Genomic DNA, 18,363 nt, shown 5'->3' on the forward strand with positions numbered 1-18,363 from the left:
AAATTTTGACCAATCATTGATAACAGTTAATTTTTAAATTAATTTAATTTATCAATTTAGAAGTGAAATCATGGTGAACTATATAACAGTAAACTTTTATTTTGTAGTTACAAGCAATTACATTTGACTATGAAATTTGTTAGTACCAACTACTATAACATCATCAATTAAATTATAGATAAATTGGAGTAAATTACAAGCGTATGAACATCTTACTTGATCAATTATCATAGCAAGAAGATTTTTTTTTAAGGAAACAGATAGTGGGAAAGATTGAAAATTTTTTTAGGGCCAAAAAAATAGTTTAATGCGGTAAACTGACATTAACACATATTTTCATTAAATTTTCGCAAAATATATTGTTTTATTTGGATTTGAGTTTAATAAAAAAAATTTAAAACTTATAAATAAAAATTTTTGTCAGAAACCTAATTGTGTAATTAAATCTATTTTTCTATTGGCTGTTCTATAAATGCACACCCTTCCTAAGTACACGTGCATAATCGGTCTCGAGGTGCGTGCACTTTATAGGGAGGTGTTATTATATTTGGAAATCACATTGCGAACTTCATCAGGTCATTTTGGAAAAAGGTCTTTTTATTATTAAAAGAAAAAAATTAGATTGTCATTCTAAAAATTTAAAGAATTCTTCTTTTGTTTTTATTAATAATACTAACTTTTCTAGTTTAGATTTTATAGAAAATAGTTTAGAATCTTTATGTAATAATATATATTTCGATGAAGATATTTTGGGTTTTATACTGCATATTAACTACATGTTTTTTATTAACTTTTATTAGTTCTTTTAATAAGTGACCTTATTAGCAAGCACTTGATACAGAGTTGATTTAGATAGTTTACGACTCAGTTTAATTAGTTTTACTTTGAAACAGAATTATTTGGGCAGTGTATTTTACTTTAAATTCATCATATATCACTTTTTATTTATAACTAGTATATAGAATTTAATAAAGTTTAATAAATAACATGCAGTTTCAATTTGAAGTCACTTTGCCGTAAAAAAAAAAAGAAATCTTTCAGAATTCCCTGTAACTGCACATATTAACTGTATGAGTTTTTGTCCTAGTATCACTTTATGATACCATTGGAATGCTCATTGGGTACTAGATAGTTCTTATAGATGGTAATAGTCATGGATGCAATATCTTTATGGTAGTTTACCTTCTATTAGATTTAGGTTGACCATGATATTTGTGATCCAAATGGTGTATAAGGTTCAGAGACTGTGTTCGATTTTCTTGGTGAATTTAATGTATTGGTGGTAATTCTTGGGATAGGTTAACTCTTTAGTAAGATGATCCTGCACCCTTTGAAGCTTCCTATCCTGGTAATCACTCATATGATAATATGATCATTTGATGCAGATTTACTTGCCATACTACTGGGAATAATATGACCATAGTCCTAGTATGTAGAAATTATGAAGCTGTAGTGGCCTTGAGTAAACCTACTCCCTAATATAAGGTTATAGAAGGGTATCTAGATGGTCATCTGTTGCACCATAATCCTTAAACGTAGATGGTCTTTATAGCTGAGTGGGGTTTTAAAATATAGAAGCCTAGCTTAACCTTATGAGATTGCTGAAAAAGGAAAGTTCTTAGTGTTTGTAATTGGTTTAAAAATATCCTTCTGGATTGTTAAGTTCAGTTGTGGCTCTGTCTTCCATGAGAGATATACTAACTTGTCACATAATGAACTCTAATATCTAATAAACTAAAAAAAAAAAAAAGAAACCTTTTAGAATTTTTTTTTTAGTTTCAGCAGACAACTTTTAAGTACTTAGAACTAAGTCTGATCTCATCAAATAATATATTGCACATTTGTGTAGGAAGACAATTCTCCTTTTTTCTTTTCTGATCAAAAATGTCAGTGAATTCAACCCAATACATTTCTGTTTCATCATCATATTCAGTACGTGTGGATAAATGACTTACAGAAGAGAATCGATTTGATCTAACTAGAAGAAATAAAGTACAGGTTATTATGTATCATCACAAGCAATTACACTGGCAATTTTTGCATAGATGTCACATATTACATAATATCAATTATATAATTTTTGATATTTGCTTTGCCTTTTATGAAACGATAGTTTTATTTTAATATTTTTGTATTACTCCATTTTTCACGTCTCTTTACGTTTCTATTAAATATACAAATTGTAAATAAAAAACTTTTATTATAAAACTTGTTAAATTTTCAATTTAACACTTGTATTTCATTAGTTTATATATATTTATCTTGACTTCAGAAATGTTTTTCTTTAATAAATTACAATCTACAATTACTAAATGTAAATGGAAAACAAAAAAATTCACTTGTAAGTTTTTTTGTTTTTATATTGATTCTGGTTATAGTGTTTATAATTTTTTTTTCTTGTTTTTTTTTAATTACAAAATGGTCTTTGATTTATTGGAATTAAATGTTATATAGATTTATCTGTTATTATTGTCTTTTGACAGGATTAATTGTTACAGTATTATAGCATAGATACTAACATATAAGAGCAGTTAGATTTATAAGAACAGAATAATTATTATATATTTTTATTTAATATATTAGTAGTAAATAGGTTTATTAGATTTATATAATTTTAATATATAATATTTAATAAAATTTTATGAAGTTTATAAAGAAAATCAAATTTATTTAATTATTTTTAATTATTTAAGATATATTGTTAAATTTGTATTATCTTCCCAAGTTCGTGGATTGGTAATTCATCTATTAAATTTTGTAATATCATTAACAAGCTTTTAAATTCCATCAAAATTCTTATTTACTGCTTTTATCCATCTGTGGTTATTTAAGGCATATTACTCATATATAACTGATATTGCTTGATCAAAATAGGATTCAATTTCTTGAAACTTTTGTTTCATGTTTTCTAATTTTTATTTATAATTTTATATTAGATATATTTTAAAAGAAAAAACTTAAAAATTACTTCTGTTATTTCTACACCTTTCATCCTTTCTGCTTCTTCTACTCCTTCTACATTATCTGTATTTTCTGCATCTTCTGTTATACCCTATAAAAAAAAATTTTACTTAAAATATATTTAAAATATATTTAATTTTCTTTAAAATATACTTAATTTTCTTATTTTATACTTAAAATATACTGAAAATTAAATTTTCGCAAAATTTGAATTAAATTGTATTTAATATATACTTAAAATATATTTAATTTACATTTAAATTTTGCCCATTTCAGTATATTTTAAGGATATTTAAAATATGAATATTTTAAGTATATTATTATATACTTAAATTATACTGATATTTAATTTTTGCCTATTTCAGTATATTTTAAGTATAAAATAAAATTTTAAATATATTTTAAGTATAAAATAAAATTTTAAGTTTATTTTAAGTATATTTTAGCAAAAATATTTTTTATAGGGATATTTATACCTTTTATTTTACCTTCTGATCTTTCTTTACCTGCTACTTTGTTCAATAAAGTTCTATTAAAATAAGTTTGCTTTTCAGATATCAAGAAGAAAATAAATGACTTATCTTTATACACTATTAAAAAATTCTATAGTGATTATATTATTAACTGATTTAACTAAATACTTACAAAGAAAAAATCTGTTTATAAAAAACTGAATGCAAGACAACTACAAATCCATTGATCTGTATTAGTATAATATAATTTGCCTGAAAATTCTTGCTTTACTAAATTTTTTTTACATTTTTTAAATTCTTTTCTCCAAAAAACTTTTTCCCTGGAACTCTTTCCGATGATCTCTCTAACCAATTTTTTGCACAAAAAATAAAAATTTTTATAATGTATTCAGCGTCAAGAGTGGTTAGACAGGAACAATATATCAATATTATTGACCTTGACAAAGTCACCGAACATAGAATAAATGGAAAGAGCCTTCTTGAAACCCTTGGTATTGCCCTTCGTAAAGTCCCTCTTACGCAACCAACCGATATTAATAGAACTGTTATGCGTTTGATGCCTATGGAAGAATATGACAGTAAAGACCAGTTTGTTAAAGACCACAAGCTCGTACTTAAAGAACTTGGAGTGAAAAATGCGGTTCAACTTATCTACTTGTTGTTTATTCTCAACGATATTCTCGCTGAGCATGACACCTCTATGAAGAATTACATAGACGAAACTTTCCAAAAACAAGTGGTGCAGTTTGAAGCAACAGAAGTATCCAATGATACGCCAGTATCTACTTTAGTACAGCTGATGGAAACGGAAATTTTTGAAAATGTCGAACACCAATTAATGGATGTGGAACACGATGATCAAAACAATGAACACCTATTAGAGGACGTGATTGCTGAATCTTCAACAAAAAACTCTAAAAAGAGTTCCACAAAACTTAACGCCAAAGCCATACCCTATACCCCAAAAGGAAAAGGACGCACTATCACGTTTGCAGAAATGGCCTCCAGGAATCTTGATGCAGACAGCAACCGTGATACCTCCCTGACTCCACCTGGTAATAGGCCAAAGAATAACGAGATCAAGCGTAAGATGTCAAATAGCCAGGCGCAACTGGCTAAGAAGAAACAACAACACACTTCTCCAAAAGAAATACAATCAGTAATGACCAGATACGACCCAGTACTAAAGGACAATATCTGGGAAATTACTTTATATGACATCCCCTCCACTTGGGTTCAGCTCGATCTTCTTCAGCATCTTGAGAAATGGGGTCACGTGATCGCTTTCAAGACTAAATGTCAGAAGAAATATTTTATGGTCACTGTTTCAATCGACTTTAACGAGTAGACTATGAACTTATGGAATCAAGGAGTCTGGACCGCTCCTTTAAGAGGTCTTCCTGTCCGATGGTATCCTGCTAACTGGAATCTTCAACAAAGAAAGAAAAGAGAACGATTTCAGGCTGTGGTGAAAGATTTACCTGGAACTATCACTACTTCGATGCTATATCCTTCAGACCCTTTCCAATCACCTATCTCACATTTGAGATGCAAAGCGTTTAAGGTGGTTTAGAAGAAAAGTACTCGCAAGCTCATCACAGGACCCCGGATATCTCCAAAACAGGTCATAAGTCACACTTTCGGCAGATTGGCACATTTTTCGAAATCGAAAAATCGTTTTTTGTAAATATCTCGGCATCCAGTGGTCCAATTTTGATGAACATTTTTTTAAATTGTAGAGCTAAATGAGGGCTACAAAATAAAAAAAAGTTCATTAAAATTGAATTACTGGATGCTGAGATATTTACAAAAAACGATTTTTTGAGTTTCAGCAAAAAGGGGTGTTTTTGGCCAAAAGTCCATTATGACCTTTATATTAGATATCCGGGGTCCTCTCATCACGTATTACAAAAATTGGGCTGATTTGGATAAAATCATGAATACCAAGTTGAACTTGCCAGAATTTGAAGGTGTTTGGACTTGGTACTTTTCACCTCAACTATCCAAAGGTCGTAATCGACCACCAAAAAGTGGCCGTAATCAGAAGCAGAACCAAGACTCGGCTAACAAGGTTGGATCAAATACTGCAAATAACAAGACTAAGGAGGGCAAACCTAGCAGAAAGAAACAGAATTCTTTTATTATAAAGAATTTGAAGAAAGGTTTAAACAGTAGCAAATCGGGTAAACTTACTTTGCTTGCCGAAATTCGCTCGCTATTAAGAAGACTGGAAAATTGATGGGAAGACATGACAGTCTTGGTGAACTACTGGATGCAGATGTCGTAGTGAACTTCGTATTTGTAGAATACTAATTTTTTTTTAGTTACCCCTTCTTTTAATTTTTTTTTTACCCCGACTTTCTGTTTTGCTCCTTTATTTTCTTATTGTTTGAGTATGGGTTTCATCTGCAGTAGCAGTGAGTCCTTGGAAGCACTCATGGTGTAGACTGGGAGGATATATTATCTAAGAACAGGACGCTTATAAGCAGACTTACTCCTCTAGCCTAAGTCCTTCACTGACAGTGCACATATGGTTATATCGTTGGATATAAACAGATGGTTTAGTTTTTGTAACAAATTGAGATTAGTTTAGGTTGTACGTATATTGTATTTGCTTAACTTTATAATCTTAATAAAAAATTAAATGCGCTGCAGCAAAAAAAAAAAAAAAAAAACTTTTTACCCTTACTGATTTATATTTGTTATACATGACTTCACTATAAGGTAATAAATATGTTATTATGATAAAAGTAACTAAATCTAAACATTACTATATATATATGCTGCCCAAATTATTTTGGGATGTCATAATTATAATTTGGTATGCTATAATTCATTCAGTTTATATATAATTTACTATGTAAAGTGCCAAAATAATTTGAAATGTCATAATTGAATTTTGTATTTTACTTATAATTACGGCAGCTTAAAATAATTTGGATGGCATGTATATTAAACATGATTTAAAAAATCTGGGCAAATAAAATAATTCTTTTTGATTGCTTTCCAATGAGATTCTACTAACATTATAGTTTTGAAAAATACAAATTTTTTCTGGATCTGCTTTTATGCCCATAATACTTATAAATTAAATTTATACCAATTATACCACATGTAATAAGTCCAAATATATTTTAAGTCATTTTTATAATAAAAGTTATATATTTTTTTTATTGATAATTTCCAAATATCTTCACTTAATAAGAATTCTCCACTTCCAATAGGAATGAATGAATGTAAATAAAATACTTAGTAAACAACTCTAAAATTTTTACCTGTAAAGTTTTAGGATAAAAAATAAATGGTAAATTAAATGGTAGTATAATAGGAATCCATAGAATATCAATAAAAGAAAATTGTAAATTGGCTTCAATAGGATTATAAGTATTATATTTTGACTCTGAATCTGCTAATTTTTTTTTTAATTGATTTTTTTGCATGTCAAAGATAAAATTGAATTTTACAATTACTTTACACAATTTTAGCAGTATTGATTTAAGACTAGTTTTTATTTATTAATAAATTGCAAACCAAGTTTTTTTAAATCAGTTTAAGAATGCAATTAATATTTTAATTATAACTCCTTCATTCTTTTTGGCATTATCAAGATACAGATATGCAGCTGCAAACCCAGTACCATTTATTGTATCAATAAGAATTTCTTGATTATAAATAAATTTATTAAAAAATGGTGTAATAAATATCAAATATTTAACATTTCCAACAATATTTTACATTATTATCTCCTTATTGCTTTCTTTTAATAATAATAAACTTGATTTTAATTGATCTAAATCTTTTTGATATTATTTTTTAATTAGTGTAGTCTACCAATAATGACATTATTTTTGTGTTAAATTTGGATTATTAATCTCTAATTGATTAAAAATTTCAGCAGAAGTTTGATGAAGTCTATTATCTATAAAATTACTGATTTCTTGATTTACACTGATTCTTTCTAATTTATTATGGATTAAATCATGATAAATTTGAATATTAGCTGTTTTTGAATTAATATCTATTGCAATTTTAAGTATTCCATTACAATCATATCTAATAATAGGTAATTTATAAATGTTAGGATAAAACTTTGAACAATATATATATACCGTATATAGCGAGATTCTGATATCCATAGATATCTTGCAAAAATTGGGAGTTTAATTTCGTACCTCTAGGTACTAAATAAAACCTAAAAATTCTGTTTTTGCAAATATCTTACAATCTACCTGTCCAATTTGAACGATTTTTTTTTATTTTGAAGTGCTCAATGAAATCTATCAAACAAAAAAAGATGGCTCAAATCTAATCACTGGATCACGAGATAATTGTAAAATATCTCCCTAAGTATTATACAATTCTATAAAAATTTTTAAGAAGAATATTATACATAGGAGGGGTATTATGGCCCATGATATATAGTAAGTCAGATGAAAATTTCAAAATTTACTAAGATCACCCTATAAAAAGTATTATACTTAAAATATATTTAAAATATATTTAAAATATACTTAATTTAAAAATTGCAAAATACTTAAAATATATTTTTAATATATCTAAAATATACTTAAAATTATCTTAAAACATATGTCTAATATATTTAATTTTTGCCCATATACTTAAAATATATTTAAATTATATTTAAATTAAAATTTAAGTAGATTATAAGACTATTATAAGTATATTTTTTATGTATTTAAAATATACTTAAAATATATTATAAAATATATTATAAGTATATTTTAAGTATGTAAAAAATATATCTATAATATACTTAAATTTTGATTTAAGTATAATTTAAGTATATTTTAAGTATTTTGGCAAAAATTAAATATATTAGAAATATATTTTAAAATAATTTTAAATACATTTTAAATATATTATAAGTATTTCGCAATTTTTAAATTAAATATATTTTAAGTATAATTTAAATATATTTTAAAAAGTTTTTAATTATATTTTAAAAATAAATACTTTTTATAGGGTCAATAAGCAAATTATTTTCATTCTGCTAAGCAAACTCAAATTGTAACATTAAAATTTTTTGCACTATTAAGCAATTTATTTTGTGATTATAAAATGAAAAAAAATTCTTAACAAATTGATATTATTGTATTATATCTCTATAAAAAAAATTTTACTTAAAATATATTTAAAATATATTTAATTTTCTTTAAAATATACTTAATTTTCTTATTTTATACTTAAAATATACTGAAAATTGAATTTTCGTAAAATTTGAATTAAATTGTATTTAATATATACTTAAAATATATTTAATTTACATTTAAATTTTGCTCATTTTAGTATATTTTAAGGATATTTAAAATAAGAATATTTTAAGTATATTATTATATACTTAAATTATACTTAAATGATATTTAATTTTTGCCTATTTCAGTATCATATTTTAAGTATAAAATAAAATTTTAAGTTTATTTTAAGTATATTTTAGCAAAAATATTTTTATAGGGTATTAATAATGCTATTTTTAATAGTATTATAGTTAAAATAATTAAAAATTTCACGTGTTACTCCTGTTGAAGTTAGTGAACTATTACCAATTATTACTCCATTTGAATTAATATGATATATAATATTTTGAGAACAATGATAAGTAAATAGCGTATAACTTTTCACAGTTTGACTTGCAAAAATATTAAGATGAATAAGTAAATATATTTATAATAAAATATAAGACAAATCTTCAATTTGAGTTACTGCATCTTGGCTATAACAATAGTCACTATGATAACCTTTATAATACATTACTATTATTTTAGCAATACAAATTTTTATCCTATATAATACAATTATATAATCACTTTATCATAATGGAAAATTTTGAGTAATATTTATCAATTCAATACATACAACTAAATTAAATAACAATTATTAATATTAAAAATTATATAATAAATTATATAATTAACATTATATTTACTTTTATTTATAACTTTATCAGTTTGTCTTTGCCTTGATAATTCAAATTTATGTAAACTTGCAAGATTAGCTGTCATTACCTTCCAATTTCTTTTCACCATTTTTCACATTATTTTATAAATTGTATTATTGGATCATCATTATTTGTAAAATATAAAATTATATAATTAGCTTTATTTGGATTAATAGTATTTGTTATTTTATGACGAATCATATATGCATGATTTTGTCTTTCAATTAGCTTTGAATTATATGCTTTATGATCCTTCGTGATTTAATCATTATACCCAAATAATTCAGCTCTTCTTTTGATAAAATATATTTAATAGTAAGATATTTTTAATTATGTTAATACTTAATAATGTACTATTAAAAGTTTTGATAATGTAATAATATAATTAAATAAAATTTTATACTATGAATAAGTTGCTCATTATTAATTATTCTTATTTCTTATATTATTTAAAGATGAAATAACTTGAGTTTAATGAATTTGATCATCAAACATTCTTAATATTTGATAAATCAAGAACATCATCAATTCTTTTAGTAATATATTTGGATGTTTGACTAATTACATCAGAAATTTCGATTTCATCATTGAATTATTTTCAAGTTCTAAAGTTGACTTAATTCTGATTGATACTTTCAAATTTTAATTCTTTATCAGTAATAATAAATGATTCATACTTGAAGTAGATTACATATCAAGTACTTTAGCAAGTTCAGATGCCAATTTATAAGAATGTTTAATAATAATATCCTTGTCTGATAATTAAGCACATAATTTTGCTAATTTGTTTGAATTAATATTTCTGATATTATAGTTAAAATGATAACCTATTTGAAAGAAATATAAAGGAAGGAAGATTTATAATCAGTTAACTAATAGTAATTTTCACTTTTTTCATTAAAACTAAATAAATGATAATTAATAATTACAACAATAATGATAAAAGTATATTTGCTTACTATCATGAACTAATTTTTCTTTTTCCAATGTAATATTTTTTGTTCTTAAAGTTTTGGCATATTGAGAAATTTTTGTAACAATTCTGAATAATTAAAATCAGAATTAATTTGACGTGTTATATTAAAAGAGGATGATGAAAATAAGTACAGTATGAAATCCTATATATGTATATATGGTAACTTATGTATGAATATATGGTGGCCTATGTATAATATATTACTATTGTGATAACTATACCGTATAAAAATTAACACTATACATACCATACATTGACCACCATACATATATATATAGGATTCCATACTGTACTTATTTTCTATATGATTTGTCAAAAAAGTGTTTACAAACCTTTGATCCATACATCTATGATAAAAATAGATAATTTAAATAATATTTCTGATGTGCTTTTACCAACAAAATTATAGATTCTGCAAAAGAAATGAAAATTGCAAAACTTTGATCTGCTAAAAAGTTCTTGCTAACAAAAATAAAATTAGAATACTTTTACTTATATTTATTACATATTCTTTTTAAAATCATAAAAAGAAAAAGAATGTTATTGACATTTTAATTTTTTCTAATGGAGTTATTTTATGGTTTAAGTAGCTGTCGATAAGTTCATCAAAAATTTCATCCTAAGAATGTTTTACCTATCCATATACGTTACTGAATTTGGCATGTTAAAGGTTACCTTTATTCATTTGTTTAGCACCATCAGCAGCCATCCATAGGTGCCATTCCTTACGTAAGTTTACTTTAAATGGTTTATTTATCACAACATTAAGTGGCTGACATAAATTTATTAGACCACCCAGTATAATAGCTAAATCAAATCCATAATTACAGAATTTCTCTTTTACCAATTTCTCTAAGTGTTTTTGAAAAGAATCATAAACTATTAACTTTGGAGCTTCAGCTCCAGTTCTCTTGTTAATCTTATCACTTAAATAATCAATATACTGGTTCATAAATTTGCTATTCATTCAACCTTTATTTTGAAACCATACTATTACTCTGAGAGGTATTTTTTCACTTTTTGATAATCACTTCTCCTTAAAGATACAAATTGGAGGAAGTTTAGTTCTATTTGTAAATTGAAATCATGAATTTTTATAAAATTTAAAAGTTTCTCATCATAAAATTAAAAAAAAAGATACTACTTGCAGTACATGTTAAAACCACTGTAAATCAGTTTTTGTTATTGCTGGTACTGCAAATCTGAACAGTTTTTTTTTCCTTTTGATCAATAGTAAAATTATCTGCTATATCAAACCACGCTGAAGTTTCATCTATATTGAAAATATTGCATAAATCAAAGGATTTTCTAGTTTTCAAGTTATTAATAAATTGATAAAATTTAGTCAAAGTTTCTTTTGTTTGACTTGGTAGTTTCTGGAAAATCTTTGTGCATCATCTCCAGTATAGCTTATATCTTTTCATGGAAAAGGATATCCACTGATATGAAGTTTTAAATTCTTTTGCCAAACCACTATATAAAGTTATTATTTTAGGCACCTTCAGGATATTTTGCATTTTAATTCGTAAGATCGTATAAATATTAAATAATAGCCAATCTTTGTTTTCTTTAGTCAATAAGCCAGTATATAGCTTTTCCTCAGCTTCAGAATAAAAGGCTTTTCAGCCTGAGCCAATTTGTTTACTGCCTTGATTAAGTTTAGAATCTAGCGCCTTTGCTTAGTTAGCACTAACGTTCTATATACTTAGATTAAAGTGTCTTGCCATTTTATTTCATCTGTATAGCTTAGCATAATAAGTGATAACCTGTTTTCTCTGATAAACAGAATATAAAAAATGCTTTTGCTTAACAGTTCTATTGCACAAAACCTTCAGCATTTTTTGAGAGAGTTTTAAACAGGTTACAAAACATATTTTGCGTAAGTCCTGTATTTATAAAATTATCTGGTTGTACAAATTATCAATCGTACTAGTACCATTGTAGTATGAATTAGCAGTAATTTTTATTACTTTTGTGATGCAATTTTTGAAAATTTTTAAAGAGAAAGTAATATTTTATAAAATCACCTAAAATTAAAAAAAAAGTGCTTAATTTTGGAATTATATGGTATATGTTTATATATCTATCTATCTATCTATTAATTAATATTTTATGAAAAGTCTTTTCTCTATAAATAGGTAGAGATCATAAAGTACTTATAGGGGGGAAGCCATTGCTATTTTTTTACCTGTTTATAGTGACAAAAAGAAGAAGTCTTTAGTAGTAAGGTTTAGTATCAAATTAAATAATACATCATATATATTAAATATACTGATATATTTAGTGTATTTAATATATTTTTAAAATGTTAAATAATACATATTTTAATGTTAAATTATAAATATTGTAAATTTAATAATATTTATAGTTTTTACAAATTTTGACAATTTTTAATGTAATCAAGTGTAATGTTATGTTATTCAGTATAATTGTAGTATTTTTTTGTGTTTTTTAGTGTAATACCACATTATTTAGCACAATATTATATTTTTCAGTATAATGCAAAATTTTCTAAAAATATAAAAAATATAATAATTGTAATATTTTTTAAAGTAATTTAATGGAATGCTATATTGTCTAGTGAAATGCTATATTATCCAGTAAATATTACATTGTCTAGTAAAATTTAGTATAATATATAATTTCCAAAAAATATGACAATTATGGCATTTTTTAGTGTAATTTGACAAAATGCCACATTGTCCAATAAAATGTTATATTGTTTAGTAAATGTTACATTATCTAGTAGAATGTGATTTTTTTAGTGTAATTTAATGGAATATTACATTATCCAGTAAAATAAGACTTTGCTTATTTATAATAAAGGTCACTGTAGAAAATTGGTTCTTTACTAATAGTTTTTACCTTACTTTTTTCTTAATTAGCTAAAAAAAAAAAATTAACTTTTATAATAGGATCGGCAAAGAATTTTATATATGATTCTTATCTTAGATCTAAAGTTGATCTATCTTATAAGTAAGCAGGATCCTAGTGAAATGCTACATTGTTCAGTAAAATATTATATTGTCCAGTATTATCCAGTATAATGCAGTATAATGGAATATTTTTAAAATTATTACAAATATGATATTTTTTGGTATAATGTAACATTTTTCAAAAAAAAGTGCAAAATATCTCAAAATTTTAATTTTTTGTAAATTGGACAATTTTGTAACAATTTTATATCCAAAATTGTTTAGTAGTTTGTAATGTTATCCAAAATTGTCTAGTGGAATGGAATATTGTTCAAAAAATATCTCAGAATTATCAATTTTTATAATTTAAACAATAGAATTATTTTGACCTGTGATCTATTTTAGTAATATATAATAAAAGTAAAACTATTACCTATTGTAATAATACTATAAAGGTAAAAGTTTCACTTATTTTTTACTTCTTCTTATTAATCTAACATGCACTTTCATAATATTGTATTAGATTTAGAATCATAAAGATAAAAAAATTTGTCATTAAAAATTTGAATACATTCATATTGTATTATGTAAAAATCATAACACCAACCTGCACAAATCCTATAACCACTTGGTGTTGCTTCACTTATATTATGCAAATAATTTTACAATTCTGTGAATTAATGAAAAGCCTAATAGTATAATCTACTTGGCTTATACTTTTTTTATCAATAACTTTGAACTGAAGGTCTAAAGTAATATTTTTTTTTGTAATTCTTTTGATATAAAGAATTGCAGAATGTAGTATTAATGAGATAAATTCACAATACATTGCTTCATTACTATCTGAAAATATTGATTCTATAATATTCAATCTGCATTTTATTTCCATTAAACACTATTATAGTTCTCTATTATCATTATTAATTTTATAGGTTTCTTATAGAAGTAATGGGAAGTTAGATTTTAGAATTTATAAGTTATATAAAAATGAAGTTAACTTTTACCTGGTAAGAATTGTGAAATGTCTTTTATTCCATTTGTAATATCATATTTTACTAATACTTCTTTCAAACTGTAATATATTGAAAAAGATCTTAATTTTTTCTCTTTGCATTTCCTGGCAAATCTTATAAGTTTTTTTGCCAATTCAAATTTTATTTCATAATGTTTAAGTTCTTTCTGAGGAAGTTATAACCATTAATCTTTTATTTGTGAATTATTTCCAAATCTTCTTTATCAAGTCTCAAGTCCTCCTTTTGTAAGAATTTGATAAGGACCTTGGTATCATATTTTTTTATTTCTTTAGATAATGTAAGAGGCTTATCTTTTATAATTGACATCAAAATAATTTATATTTAAAAAGTAATATGTGTAATACAGTCGAACCTTTATATAGTCACCTAATCGGTTCTGCAAAATCAGTGACTGTATAGAGGCTTTTACTATGATGTGATTATACAAAGGTTTTTTATATATAGTGCATACAACCTAGTCTCAACAAAAAATTTTTAAGCGGCCAAATTTTTTACATTATGTAATACTAATTCTGTAATTTTATTGGTCAGATTTATTTAATTTAAGTTATAATTCTTAATTTTAGCCAAAGTTACATGATTAATAATTAAATTGGCCAGACTTACATGTAATTCTGGTCAGAATAAAATAGCCAAATATTTAATTTAATAGTAAAATATTTCAACTTTGAATTGCTACTACTTTATTAAAAAATACTTTACAGGAAATTTAAAAACATAGTTTTATTAAGCTTAATCTGGTTTATCATTGTACGTTTATACTTTATGTTTATCTTTTTTTTTGAATGAATAGTAGTGATTTAAATTTCATCAAATTTAATTGCTGGGACTAAGTTGTATACATTGTAGTAATTATATATATTGGTATTTCCCAAAGGTGTGATTATATAGAGGAATTTTATATGATGTGACTATATGGGGTGTGATTATATAGAGGTTCAACTGTATATATAAATTTTATATAATAAAATAAAGTTCAAGTTTACACGTTATATGTCAACTGTTAAATGATTGTTGTTGATGATTAGTTATAAAAATTTAGGGTTATGCGTATATGTAATAAAAAAAAGATATTGAAATTTTCAGAAATAAAAAGTTTACTTATCTAATAATTGATAAAATTGTTATTTATTTAATTGAATCAGAATTTCATATTGCTTCTTTGAATATAGATAATGTTAACTATTTTCTTAAAATTTTATTTATACTATTTAAACTTTATAATTTATACTAAATCATCTGTTTTTTTATTTAGATATTAAACTATATAATTTTATAAACCAAACTGTTTATCTTATATATACTAAATAAAGAAACTTAGAATTCCATTAAATATTGCTGGAACAATAAATACAAAAGTTAAATTAATCAAATTTTATTTAATAAATAAATGGATAAAACAATTGATGATATTGATAAAAAAAAAACTAATTGATGAATCAACTGATGCATTTGAAGAAAGGATAATAAAAATAAATAAAAATATTAAATGTAATAACGATAAAAAAAATTAAGACACTTAAATATCTATTTATTTAATCAATATAAATACCTAAAACTTTATAACTATTTACTTTACTACTTTCTGAATTGTAATATTTGTAGTATGATTAAAAGTTGTGAATTGAAATAATGTCATAACCAGAAAGTATTTGAAAAAAATGACATGATTAACAGTAAGAAATCTTAATGGCATTTTGAAAGCAGTATGGAATTTCTATAACAAGATTTTTTGAGAGAAATTTATTTTCTTTGAATTTTACATATTATTGATTGGTTGCTAATAAAGCTTTATTCAATGATTTCTGCTTTCTTTATTTTCAGATCTTTAAATTGTTCATTAAAACTGCTATTTTATGAACTTTTTGCAAATATGTTGCTGGTGTGCAATAATTTTTGCTTCCTCTATTTTCAGATTTTAAGTTATTCATCAAGATAAAGACTTACTGATACATAATGTTTTGCAACATCTGCTTTCAAAAATAAGATGTGATTGGCTATTATTTTATGACTGAATCAGTTCCAACAATGTTCAATCGATTTTCCAATTAATATCAATAATTTTTTTTAAAGTTCTGGATGCAAGGATAGTATTAAAAGGATATGTGCAAATGGTACATGCAGTAGCCATATAGAATGCTATCAGATTGTTTACTTCTGCAAGTTATATATGCAAGATTCCTTTTTGCTAAAGTTGTGAATCTTCTATGAAAATAAGTGAATAAAGTCCATAAGACTAACTTTGACTTTAGTAAGAGAATCCCAAAGAGAAATTCCTAAATATGTAGTCCTTTCAGAATTGTAGTCTTTACCAGCATTTCCAAGTCCATAGTATATACAGTATGCAAGAAATATTACAAAATTATGTAATTTGACAGTTATGAAATTTTCTGAATTTGTCATCTTTATTGAACAAAGTAAGTTTTTATCTGTAAGCCATTCATGTATACAAGGCAAAAAACAAAGGAAGTTCAAATAAATAAAATCTATAGAGCATAGTTTTGAGATAAAAAAACAGTATGAAATTGAAATGACCGAAGAATGTACTAAGAAGATTTTAAATGTAATAGATGATGATAGGTTTCTTATAAGAGTAAAATTCATTTGGCTAAATAATGATAATTTCAAAATTGTTAACAAATATGAGCCCATTCACAGATCAAAGAGAGCTAGCAAAAAATTTGTTTCAGGAGGTTCAAATTTTGTACTTACAAAGAAAACAAAATCAGGCTTTTTTAGGTAGGAATAGATGAAAAGTTTTTGGTTAGAAGTTTAGAGCCATTAGAAGTGGATTATCTGAAGAAGAGATTTTTACTAATACTGAATGCAGTTGTTTATAAAATATATTGAATCTGAGAGCCAGATAGTAAATGATTAATGCTATGAAAAATGATACACTTAATTATGTGGTCACGAGTAATAGAGCATTAATAAGGTTTCCCCACTTTGAGCATTTGCATTGAAAAGAAATGCTTATATGTAATTGCATTCACTTTATTGTATTATATAGCTGTCAAAATTACAGATTGAAATTTTTTTTTGGCAAGTGTGTGAATTTTTTTTCACGCGATTAATGTTATTTTTTTCTGGCTATTAGAAAAAAATAGTGGATATAAATATAAAGGTCGTATGGATAAAATATATAATATAATTTGATCTAGACTTTTTTTGCATAAACATCCCGAAATACATAAAAAGGTCTGAGTTTGCATAGTAGAATAAGGCTGAAGATCCTTAATTCTTATCCTGAAGAAATGACTACTTTTTGGACCTGATATATTTCAGAGTTCTACATAAATCAACCAATAACAGATAATTAAATATCATACAATTAGTATCAGTTTAAAAACTAATTGATCAACAAACGAACATCTCAGTAAAATATAATACCATCTACTGATGATTAATTCTTTTGTTTATAGTAAATAGGAATTTTTATTCTATATATATATATATTATCACGAAAAATTTTAATATTTGCCAAAGTGGATAGGACTCAGCTTTATTACTTTTGTATAGCAATCACTAGAGAAAGTCAATTAATTTAACTTTCCAGATTTTTCACTTTTTACTTTCATACTATATATTACTGTGCTTTTAAAATGTGTTCACAATTCCCATGTATTATTATTAAAGAGAAGTTCTTATTAATTATCATGTAACTGGCTGGTGCTTTGCTAATGTTAACTTGGTTAGCCACTATGGTACTTCCCAGGTATATTACGCAAGCATAACTCATTTTTCACATTATTAATATCATGTCTTTTTGTATATTATAGAGATGTTATGCATTATCTAATGGTGATTGTATGAATCCCAATTCTCATGTGATTCTTAATGTAAGGTTTTTGAATGTCATTGACAATTTGCCATTTTTCTGGAAATTTTACTATATTATTATAAGTGGAATGCATTAGTAAATGCTCAAAAAAATGAACCATTTCTGCCAGTAGTACCAATCTTGTTATAGAATTACAAATTACATATAGCGATTCATCTCAACATGTCCATAATAAAATGTTGTGATGGATTAGTGGTGGTATTGAGG

The 18,363-nt window shown here is 24.6% G+C and overlaps 3 protein-coding genes across 3 annotated transcripts; 2 read left to right on the plus strand and 1 right to left on the minus strand.

Annotated features, from left to right (window-relative positions):
- Positions 1-3,816: 3,816 nt before the first annotated feature.
- Positions 3,817-5,007, plus strand: OCT59_010684 (uncharacterized protein; the record flags this gene model as incomplete). Its single annotated transcript, XM_025323850.1, has 2 exons — positions 3,817-4,705; positions 4,805-5,007. 2 exons carry the CDS (start codon positions 3,817-3,819, stop codon positions 5,005-5,007), a joined length of 1,092 nt encoding a protein of 363 aa, XP_025189540.1.
- A 363-nt stretch (positions 5,008-5,370) lies between these two features.
- On the plus strand, positions 5,371-5,673 carry OCT59_010685 (uncharacterized protein; the record flags this gene model as incomplete). Its single annotated transcript, XM_025309787.1, has 1 exon — positions 5,371-5,673. The coding sequence occupies one exon, from the start codon at positions 5,371-5,373 to the stop codon at positions 5,671-5,673; it is 303 nt and encodes a 100-aa protein (XP_025189539.1).
- A 5,357-nt stretch (positions 5,674-11,030) lies between these two features.
- On the minus strand, positions 11,031-11,333 carry OCT59_010686 (uncharacterized protein; the record flags this gene model as incomplete). The annotated part of the gene is made up of 1 exon (XM_066136061.1): positions 11,031-11,333. The coding sequence occupies one exon, from the start codon at positions 11,331-11,333 to the stop codon at positions 11,031-11,033; it is 303 nt and encodes a 100-aa protein (XP_066000733.1).
- Between the last annotated feature and the right edge of the window lie 7,030 nt (positions 11,334-18,363).

The sequence above is a fragment of the Rhizophagus irregularis genome, chromosome 19 (assembly GCF_026210795.1).
Source record: "Rhizophagus irregularis chromosome 19, complete sequence".
In the NCBI taxonomy this organism is placed as follows: Eukaryota; Fungi; Glomeromycota; class Glomeromycetes; order Glomerales; family Glomeraceae; genus Rhizophagus; species Rhizophagus irregularis.